The sequence below is a fragment of the Bubalus bubalis genome, chromosome 24, assembly GCF_019923935.1.
Source record: "Bubalus bubalis isolate 160015118507 breed Murrah chromosome 24, NDDB_SH_1, whole genome shotgun sequence".
Lineage (NCBI taxonomy): Eukaryota > Metazoa > Chordata > Mammalia > Artiodactyla > Bovidae > Bubalus > Bubalus bubalis.
In genome coordinates, this window is record NC_059180.1 from 15693172 (window position 1) to 15706568 (window position 13397).

A 13397-nucleotide genomic window follows, 5' to 3' on the forward strand; every position below is an offset into this window, starting at 1 on the left:
ATGCCTAACACTCCCCATCCCCTCCCGCGGCCTTCCTTCCCAAGGCCACTTTGTTTGTTCCACTTCTATACTTAGTGTTGGGAATGTATGATCCACACGTTGTGTGACCTCAGGCACATCACTTCCTTTTCAGAGATACCTGTGGCCTGCCTCCTTCACCCTATTTCCACATCAGTGAAATGAAGCCTTCCACTTTACTGGCCTCAGTCCTCTATTTAATGACCTCACTCCCTCTTAACCAGTGACCTCTCTTACTTCCCTGGTAAGAGAATTCATCAGACTGGAACTGCTGTAAGTTTCCAAACCTTCCTTTCCTCTTCCCAACAGTGATAGCAACAGCTTTATCTTATTGATCTCTTATTTCATCCTGTCTCCTTGATCAATTATCTCCCCTCTCCTCTATATAATCAAGGTCTCTTCCTTTCCATTAGCCCTTCCCATCAGCCCATAAAGCATAATCGAGCCTCTTCCCTACTGATAAGGAAAAACGGACAAAACTCCAGCTACTCCCATCGTGCTTTTCATAGCCAAGCCACCCACTCTGCTTCCTCATTTCTGCCCTAACCCACTCAAGGTTGGCTTTCACCCCCACCCCTCCCCTAGAGGGGCTTCCCTGTTGGCTCAGGGGTAAAGAATCCATCTGTGATACAGGAGGCATGTGCGTTCAAACCCTGGGTCAGGAAGGTCCTGTGGAGGAGGAAATGGCAATCCACTCCAGTATTCTTGCCTGGAGAATTCCATGAAGAGAGGAGCCTGGCGGGCTACAGTCCATGGGCTCATAAAGAGTCGGACACAACACGACTGAGCATGCATACACCTCAACTGAAACTGTTCTCTTCACTTTCCCTGAATTCACACACACAGTGGTCACCAGAGCAGCATCTGACAGCTAAGTTTCCTCTGTGAAACACTTTGCTCTAGATTTCCCAGACACTTTCGGTTTTCTTTCTACCTCTGGCTGTTCCTTTCCAGATTCACGTTCTCGAGTACCCTTTTCTGGATGTGGTGCCATACCTTCCGGACCTGACATCCCTGTTACTTCTATCACCTCCCTGACGCCTCCACTTACTTCACACTCAGTATGTCCAGACTGGGCTGCAACAATGGCCGCCACCTCAACTCCCGTCCTGCTCATCATGTGTCCCCATTTCAGTGACACTGCCTGCAGTCCCCCAAGCTAAGAAGTGAAATCAGCCCCAACTCTCCCGTGTCCCAGGTCCACGTTAACTCCTGTGAATTCTAGTTCTATGTCAGATCCCTCCCTCCCCTCTAATCCCTCAATTCTGTGGCCTCTCAACTGTTCACCTGGCTTTCAATGTCCTTAGGGGTCTGTCTCCTGCCAACCTCGTTTTTTGTCCCTACATTCCACTCCCGGGATGTGTGCAAGCTCTAACAAGTCTGCCATGCAGGTTCAGGGGCTCTCGCCATACTTCCCCAACGCCAACTCTCTTGACCTTAAGACCAGCTTAAAAGTCACCTCTGAGGGAACTTCCCTGGCAGTCCAGTGGTGAAGACTCCACGTTTCCAATGCAGGGGGGTGCAGGTTCCATCCCTGGTCAGGGAACTAAGATCCCTGCAGGGCACAGCTAAAAAAAAAATGTCAACTCTGGGAAGAGGTTCTCTAAACTCCAAGATTGCACTGAGGACCTCTCCTATCCAACAGCTCCACCATCATCGTCCCAGTGACAAGGGACTGCTGTCAGTCCCCCAAGGGACTACTGACGCTGTCAGTACCTGATTACCTGCAGAAATAGAGGTAAAATGAGTTACCTAACTTTGTAATGCTTTGATGATGAAAATGAGCTAGTAATAATGTAGCACTTAAGGCCTTTAAACTCTGGTGGTGCAATGGTAAAGAATCCGCCTGCCAATGCAGGAAAGCCAAGAGACATGAGTTCAATTTCTGGGTTGGGAAAATTCTGAAGGAAATAGCAACCTGCTCCAGTACTCTTCCTGGGAAATTACACGGCCAGAGGGGCCTGGTGGGTTACCATTGACAAAGAGACATGAGTGAGCATACACCTGCACACCAAGTTGCCACTATTGCTTCTCTTTGCTAGACTGAGTTGCATGAGGTTCGTGCCCGCTCACCAAAGTTCTGCGAAATGCAGTGCCCATTGATTACGAATGTGACAAATTTATGAACCTTCTAGATCTGAGTTCATGAAGACATAACCAAGGAGCAAGTGTAGAATGACTCCACACCCACAAACCCAGTTCCTGGAACCCTTTTGGGCTTATAGCCCCTCTTGAATCCATGCCGATTCACCTAAGCCTAGGGAGACCCCCAACTTTCTGCCTCTCCCCACCCACCTCATTCACAGGCACAGGTGGGGTGAGGATATAATACTTTATTCACTCTAACATGGGCGGAGGGGATGTAATGAGGGGGAAGTGGGCACGTTTCCAAGGATCCCGGTAGGGGAATCCTGTCTCCCAGTTCCAGGGCAGCCAGGCCTGCCAGTCCCAACCTATTCAAGACGCTGGTGGTGGGGCGGGGAGTTGTCCAGATTAACGCAGCCCCAGGTTAAGATCCCAGAGTGCCTCTCCCCACCTGGAGGCTCGCACCCCGCGGAGAAAAGAAATGGCGGCTCAGCTGCCCTCACAATCTGGGCAGCGCTCGGTGGCAGTGGCTCCAGCTGGTAGCTTGAAGTCCCGGCCGCAGCCGGCGCAGATATAGAGACGGCGCCGCATATGCGCGCGACGGTGGCGGATGAAATGCGAGCTGAGGCGGAAGCGCCGGCCGCACTCGGGGCAAGGATAGGGCCGCTCGCCAGTATGCGTGCGCGCATGCTCCGCCAGGTTGGAGCGGTGGCCGAAGCCGCGGCCGCACACAGGGCAGCGGTGCGGCTTCTCGCCTGTGTGCACGCGCCGGTGCTTGGCCAGCGCCGAACTCTGGGCGAAGCGCGTGCCACAGTCGGCGCAGGCGTACGGCCGCTCGCCCGTGTGCGTGCGTCGGTGGCGCGCCAGGCATGAACTGCCGCCGAAGGCGCGTCCGCAGTCCGGGCACGCGTACGGCTTCTCGCCCGTGTGCACGCGCAGATGCTGTGCGTAGTTGGAGCTCTGCGCGAAGCGGCGGCCGCATTGTGCGCATGCGTACGGCTTCTCGCCAGTGTGGCGCCGCCGGTGCTGCCGCAGGTTCGAAGCGGCCGAGAAGCGCTTGTCGCACTCCGGGCACTCGTAAGGCCGTTCGCCCGTGTGGGTGCGGCTGTGTTTGGTCAGCGCCGACTTCTGCGAGAAGCGCCGGCCGCACTCGGTGCACGCAAAGGGCCGCTCGCCCGTGTGTATGCGGACGTGCTTGGCCAGTGTGGAGCGGCGTGCAAAGGCGCGGCCGCAGTCCCGGCACGCGTGTGGGCGCGCCGGGTCCGCAGACGGCGCTGGCGCCTCGCTCGGGACCTGCGGGGAGAGGGGAACAGGTCAGCCCTGATGGAGAGACCCAGGAGCCGGAGACCTGGGGCTCCGCCAGCTGCAGCCTCTCCGTCCCCCGTTTTTACAGTAGTTAAAAGCCAAGGGGTGCACCTCTCAGGGCGGTTGTGCACGTCTAATGAGATAATTAACGCACATATCACAATGCCTGGTGTCGTTCCAGCTATTCTTTATTAATTCAACCAAAATTTATTGAGCGCGTAATGTGCCAGACTCGGTTCTAGGAACAGGGGATTCAGCATTAAAATTTTTCTGAATTCATAATTTCAGGAAGAATGGATGAAAGGGGTGCTGGTACTGGGGGGATGGTGCAAATTTAATTAGGGTTAAGAAACCTCACTGATGTCATGAGCCTTTACCTAAAGGAGGTGAAAGAGCAGGTTCCAGAAGGGAAAGCAAGGCCCCGAGGCAGGAGTTTTTCTGTTCCAGGAATGGCAAGAAAAAGTGCCTAGGGCAGAACACAGGAGGGGAGGAGTAATCCATGGAATGGTCCTTAAGGCGTTATCTTAGCCTTGAATGAGAATCTGATGAGGAACCAGTACAGGAGATGTCGGAAGGTTCTGAGCAATGAGGTAGAGATAAGACTCATATTTTAAAAGGTTCCACAGAATAAAGGAGGAGAAGGGGCAGAAACCCACCGAGGAGGCCCCTGTACTGCAGGCCAGAGAAGACAATGGGTTGGACCCAGGTGACAGAGGTGGAAAGTGAAAGTGGTGAGAAGTGGTCTGCTTCTGGATATATTCTGCAATCGGAGACAGCCAACCTAATGATAGATTAGACATGAGATATAAAGAAAGAGGCGTCAAGATGACTCCAAGGATTTTGAGCTTAGCAATTGCAAAGGCAGAGTTATCATCTACAGAATGGTAGGTTGGGGGGGGGGCGGGGGGGGGCAGTTGTGAGGGAACAACGACTTGGTACCTGTGATCTGTTTCTGATCCTATCCACAGTTGTCCTGGACACATCTGGAGCTCAGGAGAGAGGCCCAGGCTGGAGATGTAAATTGGGAAGACATCAGCCTGCGGGGGATTTTTAAAGCCTTGAGACTGGATGAGTTCACTCAGGGACTAAAGAGAACTGGGAGGCAAGATGCAAAGCAGCCAGCAAAGGAGATTGAGCAGCCAGTGAGGTCAGAGACCCAGGAGAGCATGGTGATTAGAGCCAGGCTACAATCAAGTTCAGGCTCTTTAATAAACTTTTAAGAGCAAGCACCTATCATTTTTTTAAGCTGCACAAAAGGCAGCAAGGGTGAAACCCAAATACTCTGAGGCCTGAAATGAAAAAAAATTTGAGAATAAATCAGTTTCATGAGGTCTGGGTCTCTAGAGATAAAATCAGAAAAAAGAAATGCTTTATAAGAGGCAGATGAAGGGAAAACAATTTGTACTAACAGTAAAGAGTACTGAGGATACACTGCTTCCTTCGTAGAAAAGAGAAGGCTCATCCTAGCAAAAGTGATGTTGAATCTCTACTATGGACTAAGCAGGGCTTCCCTGGTAGCTCAGATGGTAAAGTGCCTGTCTGCAATGCGGGAGACCTGGGTTTGATCCCTGGGCTGGGAAGATCCCCTGGAGAAGGAAATGGCAACCCACTCCAGTACTCTTGCCTGGAAAATCCCATGGACAGAGGAGCCTGGTAGGCTACAGTCCATGGGGTCACAAAGAGTCGGGCACAACTGAGAGACTTCACGTTCACATTCATGGACTAAGCAAATAGAACATTAATTCATGACCAAGTGCAAAACCAGACATGTATTAAGGATAAGACAGCATTAGCTTCTGTCTCCCCATATTCCTTCTCTACCAAGTAATTATCATTATTCTTTTATAGATAAAGAAACAAGAGAGGTGACAACTAGGGAGTAGTAAGGCCTTTTTCTGAAATTGTAAGGAGAGCAGCTTCAGGGCCTTCAAGATCCTTTGTTAAAGACAGTAGCTTTTGGGACTCCCCTGGTGGTCCAGTGGCTAAGCCTCCATGCTCCCAATGCAGGGGGCCCTGGTTCAATCCCTAGTCAGGGAACTAGATCCTACATCCCACAACTAAGACCTGGCACAGCCAAAATAATCAATTAATTAATTTTAAAAAGACAGCAGCTTTTTGGTAACCACCTCAGAAATGTGGGGCTTCCCCTTGTGGCTCAGCTGGTCAAGAAACTGCCTGCCATGTGGGAGACCTGGGTTCAATCCCTGGGTTGGGAAGATCCCCTGGAGAAGGGAAAGGCTACCCACTCCAGTATTCTGGCCTGGAGAATTCCATGGACTGTATACAGTCCAAGGGGTCGCAAAGAGTCAGACATGACTGAGCGACTTTCACTTTCACTTTTTCAGAAATGTGGAAACAAAGCAGTTTGAAAAATTAGTCACCAACCAAAGCAACCCTGGCTACAACAGTTTATATAATGATATTACTGATAACAACATTAGACCGTAAGATTTGACAGTGTTGTTATGTACATTACATTATTGTATTAAATCTTCCTGTTACCCCTCTCCCCCAGTCCTACCCCCAGGATCAGGCCTTATCTTTTGGTAACAGAAAACTTAGCTGAGAGAGATTAAATTGATATAGCCCATGGGAGTCAGGACTGACTTTTTAGAGTTCTCATCCTTCAGCAGTAGGCTACACTGCTTCCCTGCACTCAGAGTGCCAAGATGTGCCAGCGGCTGGATTCCAAGTGCCTGGCACTCTCCAAGAGGGATTCAAGGTTAAAATACAACTTGATACTTTAAATTGAGAAACTCCCCACAGCAATTTGGCAAAGTCTGAACTCAAGGTCACACTTTCCAGTCTTGCCCTGGTTTTAACAACTATGGGGTTTATATTGTGGAAAGAATTTTTCTCATTATATCTATATTTTTCTGGCCCATTTTTTTCTTTGGCACCCTTCCTTTAGGTAACTGACCAGTCTGAGGACTTTCTTAACCCTGGATTCACTAATTTGGGAAAAAGAAATTCTTCACACAAGTACCCTTGGAATCTCTAACTCCAGGAAGAAAGGCCTTGGATGCTCCAGGAAGAATCTTGGTAAGAGGGGTTGAGTCTAGCTCATTAAGACCCCAGGCAAGTCCCTCCCTCCCCCTGCCTCACTGAACCAAGGAGGGCAAGGTAGGCTAGGTAACATCAAGTATCTCCCGACTTGAAGTATGCACATCACAGAATGCAGAAGGCTTCTAAGTATTATGTAGGCTTACTTTTATCTTAGTATGATCATCATGTATTTCTCTTCATGGTTATTAGAAAAACAACAGATCACATGAAACCCACAGTTTTATAAGCATTATTGTTCAGATGAAGGTAAATTTATTTATCAAAACAATGTGAATCTATTTGAAGAAGGCAACTAAATGAGCACAACAGGTGAGCAATAGACACGTGAATGAAGTTTGGCAAATACTAGACTTACATGTCTTTTCAATTCTATAACTGTCAGATTTTAAAATTAGAATAATGGGTATCTGCACTCTTAACATGAGGGCACTAGGGGAATACAATGTAGTATAATAATATGATAATCCAAGTATTTAAAGTTAGTGATTTTTGTCTTTCTGCTTAAGTTAAAAAAAAGAGCAAGCGTTCCAGTTTCTTCTTCAACCATTACTTTTCTAATTAATAAATAACTACCATTTACTAAGCACTCACTATGTGCCAGGAACTGCAATAAATACTTTCACCCATGTTCTTGTTTTAAATTCTCCTAACCCTTTGGGTTAGGTTGTATTAGCTCCATTTTAAAATAAGGATAGAAGACTCAGAAGTAAGTGACTATCAAGGCCCTACAGCTGATCCATCAGCAGGGCCAGGGTTTACACTGGAAGGCTGTCATTGTCCAAAATGCCTTTTCTCTCAGCCATGATGCAATCCTATCTCACTGACAAGTTTGAGGTCACCTCCACAGCTTGTCTCCCTCCCCTGGATTCTTTTAGCTATCTGAATCTCCCTTCTTTGGAGTACAGAGTATAAAATACAATCCTGACCTCCCTCACTCATTGCTACAAGAAGGGTGGTCCACAGACCAGCAGCGTCACTGGCAACTTGTTAGAAATGCAGAATCTCAAATCCCACTCCAAACCTACTGAATCCGAATCTTCACTTTAGCAAGATCCCCAAGTGGAATGTATGCATGTTAAAAATAAAAGCTGATCTAGAAGAGAGGCGCACTACTTCCAGAGAAAGCAGATGGGAAAAGTAAAGAGCATTTTACAGGCCAAAAGACCACATGGGCAAAGTCTTCGAGGTCAGGTGTACTTGAAACTGGGGCATGGGAAGGATGCTGACTGACTAGAGATGAAGCCATGAGGTCGAAGGATGAAGAGCTTGGAATGCCAGGCATGGGAGCTTAGGGAAACAAAACCACTCAAGGTTTGATTTTAAGCAAGGAAAGACAGAACTGAATGTACATAGAGCCCTCTGGGAAAAAAATCTTTCTATTCATTAAGATAGTTTGGATTTTGATAGGGGGTGAGAGACTACTCTACTCCCTGCGTGCAGCATAATTAGGGCCTGTCCTGGACAATGACTGGCCACGGGACTGGGTGAGAGCTGAGACTCATAGAATGTGGACACTGAGCTTTGGAGACCACTATTTCATAAGAACCCAGACTCAAGGAGACCACACAGCAAGTTGATGAGCTATTTTGTGGGCACAGTGCTAAATCTTTGTGGGATGTGTGTGTGTAACTCATTTCTACTCTCCTCCAAATCCAGTCACCCACGTGATATTTAGACTAGATTTCAAGGATTTTACTTTCATTATCTCATTTTATAGATGAGAGAGCTCTTGAGGCAAAGCTGGTAAATGTGGTCGTTAGGATTTGAACCAATGCTTTTAACCACTAAGTGACACCATTCAGAGTGTAGCCCTACCGCCCTTTCATGACTAGCCATGCCTACCTCCACCCTTCCCATCCTTAGCTCCAGCCACTCCAATCAGTGTTTCCAAATATCTCCCTCTTTCCATGTTCCCTCCACTGCTGCCACTACCTTAGAGCAGGCTATCAGCCTTACCTGACCTGGTCTCCCCATAACAGCCAACGATTCTTCTAAAAAGGAAATGTGATCATGCCTCTTCTCTGATTTGAAGCTTCTCATGGCACTGCATAACCTAACACAGTAGGTACAAATCTATAGGCTGACTATACGCAAACACTCTGGTCCATCTGTTTCTCTGGCCTTATCTTTTCTGAGCACTTGCTGTTTCCTCATCCTGGAATGTCCTTCCTCCTCCTCTATTTGCCATATTCCCACTAAGTTTACAAGGCCCATGTTATTTCCCTGAAACCTATCCTACTGCCTTATTTGCCTTCAATCCTCTGTCTAGGCCTCCATGTTGGTTTCCCTGTTCACATCCAGCCCCAGGATTCAGCCTTATTGAGGCCTTGATAAAAATTAATTGAAACATCTCCAGAAGGATGACCTCGCCCAAAGTCCTGAACTTTAGGAGGAAGAATGAATAATAATAGCAACAAATATGTACAGAATGTTTATTGTGTGCCAGACACAGTTCTAACTCTTTACAAGTATCAACTCATTTAATCCTTCCAATCCCAAGAAGTAGGTGCTATTATGATTTCACTTTTACCAATAAGGAAACTGAGGCACAAAGAGGTTAAACTTGCCAAAGGTCACACAGCTGGTAAGTAAGTGATGGAGTTCAAAGTCCACCCTAAACTCTGGAGTCTTGAGTTCTTAACTTACAGGCCAAAGGAGACCAGGGGATTCACAGGGCCGGAAGAGGCAGGCTGAGCTAGGAGGATGGGCCAAAGAGGCCTGAGAAAAACAGAACTAAACGGGTCAAGGCAGTGAAAGCTCGGAGTCCTAACCACTGAACCGCCAGGGAATTCCCTAAATAGTTATTTTGACTGGAAGAGGAGGCCACAGAAGCCAGCCCCCTCCCCCTAGGGCCCACCACACCCACTAGGGGGCAGCAGAACTTTCTTTTCCTGGGAACTGGCCCCTGTGCAGGAAGAAATCAGGGAACCCGGGCCCAGAAACCCTGCATATGGACACAAGGGCTGCTCTGGCTGTGGGTGGGAGTGTTGTCGAGTTCTGGGAAATAGAAATATACCTAGTGGAAGCTAGGGTCCTGAAAGGGGAAATCTAACTCATACTTTGATCTCCTTAAAACTCCCCTCTTTAAACCTTCCACACCCTTGTCAGTCTAACCCTGCTACACATCAAGCTCCATGAGAAAACGAGGAGGGCATTTACTCTCCAGCACCCAGCACAGAGCCTGGCACAGTAGGCGTGACATCTGTATTGTGGCAGCATGGACAATGGGACAGAAGGATGGGTGACCAACTCTGAGATTCTAAGCCTGAGAGTCCAGGGAAAGTAGGGGTAGGATCCCCAGCTTCTGACTGAGGGAGGATGGACCTGCACCAGATTTAGGGCCGATGGGACCCCCGTGGTGTGGGACACGTACCTCCTTGTTGTCCATAGGGATCTTGAGTTTCACCACTTCATACTTCTCTTCACCCTCTTCCTCCTCACCCTTCACCAGCAGCACCATCTCCTCTTGCATCTCTTCCTCCTCCTCCTCCTCCGTCTGCTGTTCACCGGGCATCTTGGTGTCCTGGGGCAGGGAGCTGAGTCAGCTCAGGACCCGCCCCCCCCGACCATGGCTCTGGCCCACACAAGACGATGCAGCCGTGGCTTCTCCTCCCATGCCCAGATCTGTGTCTGACCCTCTTCCCTGTATCCCAGCCCGGCCCTAGGCCCCAGCCTTGTCCCGGGACCAGCTCGAAAGACTCGTTCACGCTACTCATCCTGGCATTCAAGGCCCTGAACACTTCGAATCTCCAGCCCCGGTGAGACGCCACCCTCCCCGCGCTGAGTCACTCCCAGGAGCCTGGGTCAGCGGCCCGGAGCTCTAGGGCACGGGCTGGAGGCGGGATCGGGGCGGAGACCCTGGGGGCTGCGCACTCACCAGCCGCAGGTTCGGGCGCTCGCGCTGCCCCAGGCCAGGGCGCCGGGCGGTTGGGCACTCTGCGACGCCGCGACTCCGGGGGCGGGGAGTGGGCGTGGCCTCAGAGGCGACCGGCCATTGGTTCAGAACACATAACTCCGCCCCCGAGGGGGAGGGGTCAGAGGACCCAGGCGTCCGGCCCAAACTGCCCTGGGAGGGTGGCAAGCCCACACCCAGCGCCTTCCGCTATTCCCTAACTCCTAAAGACCCCAGGCCGGCCTATTCGGTGTTCAACGTCCTCACAGTCCAGTTGTGACCTACCTTCAAGGCTCGTTTCCTGTGGCCGGCTCGGAGGTCTCCGTGGCGGCCAAGCGCGTCTGCTCCGCCCGAAATAGGCCACGTGCACTCCCGCCCCTGCCTGGGCCTCTCGCTGGCGCCCCGCCTGGAGGGCGGACCCTGTTGCCTTCTTACCTCCTTCCTTCCCTCTTTTTGCCTCTTCTTCCATCTTTTCTGCTTTCCCGGCACTGCCTTGAGGCAATGGTCTCTGGGATAGCTTGCCCCTTTAGTACATACTTAATTAACAACAGGCACCCAAGTTATCGCTGCCATTTATTGTGTGGTGCGCCTCTTGGGCGCCATCGTTATGCTAAACCTTTTACACCCCTGATCTCCTCACAAAGCTGGGTCCATTTCACAGATGAGCTAACTGAAGTTGAAGGAGGTAAACTGATTTACCTAGGTTCCACAGTAAGTGTCGTCATAGCATCTCTGACAGCCCAGTAGCCGAAGTGGAAATTTATAGCACACAGACCAGATCCAGTCCACAGAAGTATTTTGGCCCTCAAGTTTAAAAGTAAACTTCAAAAAAAGCCTGAGAGGTCTTTTACAAATTTTAATTCCCAACATTTAAAAATTGAGATAGTTCATATATAAAGATCTGTATTTTCCCACTTCTCTTGAAAAAGATACTTAATTCTCCCATTTTATGAATGGGGCAATGTGGATTCAGAAATGATGAAAGAAAGAGAAATAACATTCAGTAAGTGCTTACAATCCCTAGTGTCCTTACAACAACCCTGTGGGGATCAATAATATTATCTTCCTTTGACAAATGAGGGAACTAAAAGCTTAGAGAGCTTAAGTAATTTCTCAAAGTCACATAGCTGGTAAGTAAAAAATTCCAAAGCTCATATTGTTTCTGTTGCACCAAACTATCTCTCAGAACTGAGGTTACATGAGGAAATTGTAGCAGAGCCAGGAGTGAAGCCTGATCCTCAGTCTGCAGAACCCAGAGCATAATTTGGATGTTGGGATTACATCTGGTCAAAGTTTTGCTCTTCCTCAGAGCTGCGAAAAGAGGGTAAATGAGTATGATACAATCAGGATCCTCAAAATCACTTTGTGTTCGTTCTCTCATCAAATATTTATTGAGCCCTACTGTGTGCCTGACACCATTTTAGATATTGGAGATGCAGGCATGTGCAAAAGAGATGAAAACCTTGACTACTATGGCACTTCTCAGGGTGTACAAAATGTCAACAAGTAAATAAGGTAATTTCAGCTAAGGATAAGTATCAGAAGGAAATAGGACCAGATGGTGCAACAGGGGGTGGCTATGGTTGGGGGCTTCTTTAATGTGAGCAGGGAAGGCATCTCTTAGGAAATAATACATGAAATGAAACTTGAATAATGAGAAAGGGTTAATCATTTGAAAATCTAGATGAAGAATGTTCTAGACAGAACTACAGAAACTTTACGGTGAGATTAAAGTTGGCATGTCTGAGGGAAAGAGAGAAGACGTGTGGCTGGAGCCAAGTGAGGAGAAATGTCATGTGGGAATTGGAAAAGAGGCAGGCAGGGGCCAGATTATGGCTAGAAATCTAGCAAAAGGCCAGACGTGTTTCCCCCTGGTTCGGAGAATCAGTGAGGAGACTCAGCCGAGAGCAGTGAAAGTCCCTACTGGAAGGTCCTCCTACTGTGGGAGGATTTGGGAATAGACACTTGTAGAAGGAAGATCATGAACAAGTACCTATCTGGAATCCGAGCTTGTTCCTGAGAATCTCTTTGTCTAATAAAGAAGATCATGATTTTAAAACACACATGTAGGGCTTCCCTAGGGGCTAAGTGGTAAAGAATCCCCCTGCCAGTGCAGGAGACACAGGTTCGATCCCTAATCAGAGAAGATTCCACATGCCATTGAGCAACTAAGCCTGTGTGCCACAACTATTGAGCCTGTGCTCTAGGGCCTGGGAGCCGCAACTACTGGAGCCTGTGCGACTACAGCCTGTGCTCCACAGCGAGAAGCCACTAAAATGAGAAACCTGCACACTGCAACTAGAGAGTAGCCCGTGCAGCAACAAAGACCCGGCACAGCCAAAAATAAAAAGTTTTAAAACCCAATAATATATTCTCCAGGGGATCTTCCCAACCCAGGGATCGAACTCGGGTCTCCTGCATTGTGGGGCAGATTCTTTACTGTCTGAGCCACCAGGGAAGCCTAGATAATATTTTATATATAATATACATATGAAAAGGAAATAATAGATGTTCTGGCAGAATAGTGGGGTGAGTGAATAACTCCCTGGAAGGGAGTGGATATTGGGTGCAGGCCTCACTGAAGAGATAGTGAGTGAGTGAAGCCGCTCAGTCGTGTCCGACTCTTTCTGACCCCTAGACTGTAGGCTACCAGGCTCCTCAGTCCATGGAATTTTCCAGGCAAGAGTACTGGAGTGGGTTGCCATGTCCTTCTCCACTGAAGAGATAAAGGGCCTTCAAAGATGAGTGGGGGTTTGCCAGATGGACAAACAGGTAGCAGTTTGTGAGATTGTGAACTCTTGTGAAGAGCACATCATGTTCAAGGACATCATTCACCAAAGTATTGAGGGAGGGCTATTATGTGCCAGGTCCCGTTTAGGACTAGGCAGTAGAAAGTTGAATTTGGAAAAGTCTTTATCTTACTTTTCACTATTCTGCATTTCACTATTTGCCTTCAGCCTCAGTGGTTTACTTGAGCTCCTGAATCCCTAAGGACTTGGTACAGGGAACACACCATCCACCATCCATCATT

At 48.7% G+C, this 13397-nt stretch overlaps 1 protein-coding gene across 2 annotated transcripts; it reads right to left on the reverse strand.

Annotated features, from left to right (window-relative positions):
- Window positions 1–2336: 2336 nt before the first annotated feature.
- On the reverse strand, window positions 2337–10781 carry ZNF771 (zinc finger protein 771). 2 transcript variants are annotated; one of them, XM_006070440.4, is made up of 3 exons: window positions 10652–10781; window positions 9848–9997; window positions 2337–3396 (listed from the first exon to the last, which is right to left on the reverse strand). In XM_006070440.4, exons 2-3 carry the CDS (start codon window positions 9986–9988, stop codon window positions 2593–2595), a joined length of 945 nt encoding a protein of 314 aa, XP_006070502.1. In that variant the 5' UTR covers window positions 9989–9997; window positions 10652–10781; the 3' UTR covers window positions 2337–2592. The 2 variants fall into 2 exon arrangements, with proteins under 2 accessions (XP_006070502.1, XP_006070501.1); XM_006070439.4 differs by lacking the exon at window positions 10652–10781 and adding an exon at window positions 10352–10507.
- Between the last annotated feature and the right edge of the window lie 2616 nt (window positions 10782–13397).

What these genes read in the sequence shown, in the direction of transcription:
- ZNF771 (XM_006070440.4), bottom strand. Translation starts at nt 9,988, where the DNA reads ATGCCCGGTGAACAGCAGACGGAGGAGGAGGAGGAGGAAGAGATGCAA. An exon ending in TCCCTATGGACAACAAGGAG is followed by an intron (nt 3,397 to 9,847) that starts GTACGTGTCCCA and finishes CTCTCCCCGCAG; the next exon opens with GTCCCGAGCGAGGCGCCAGC.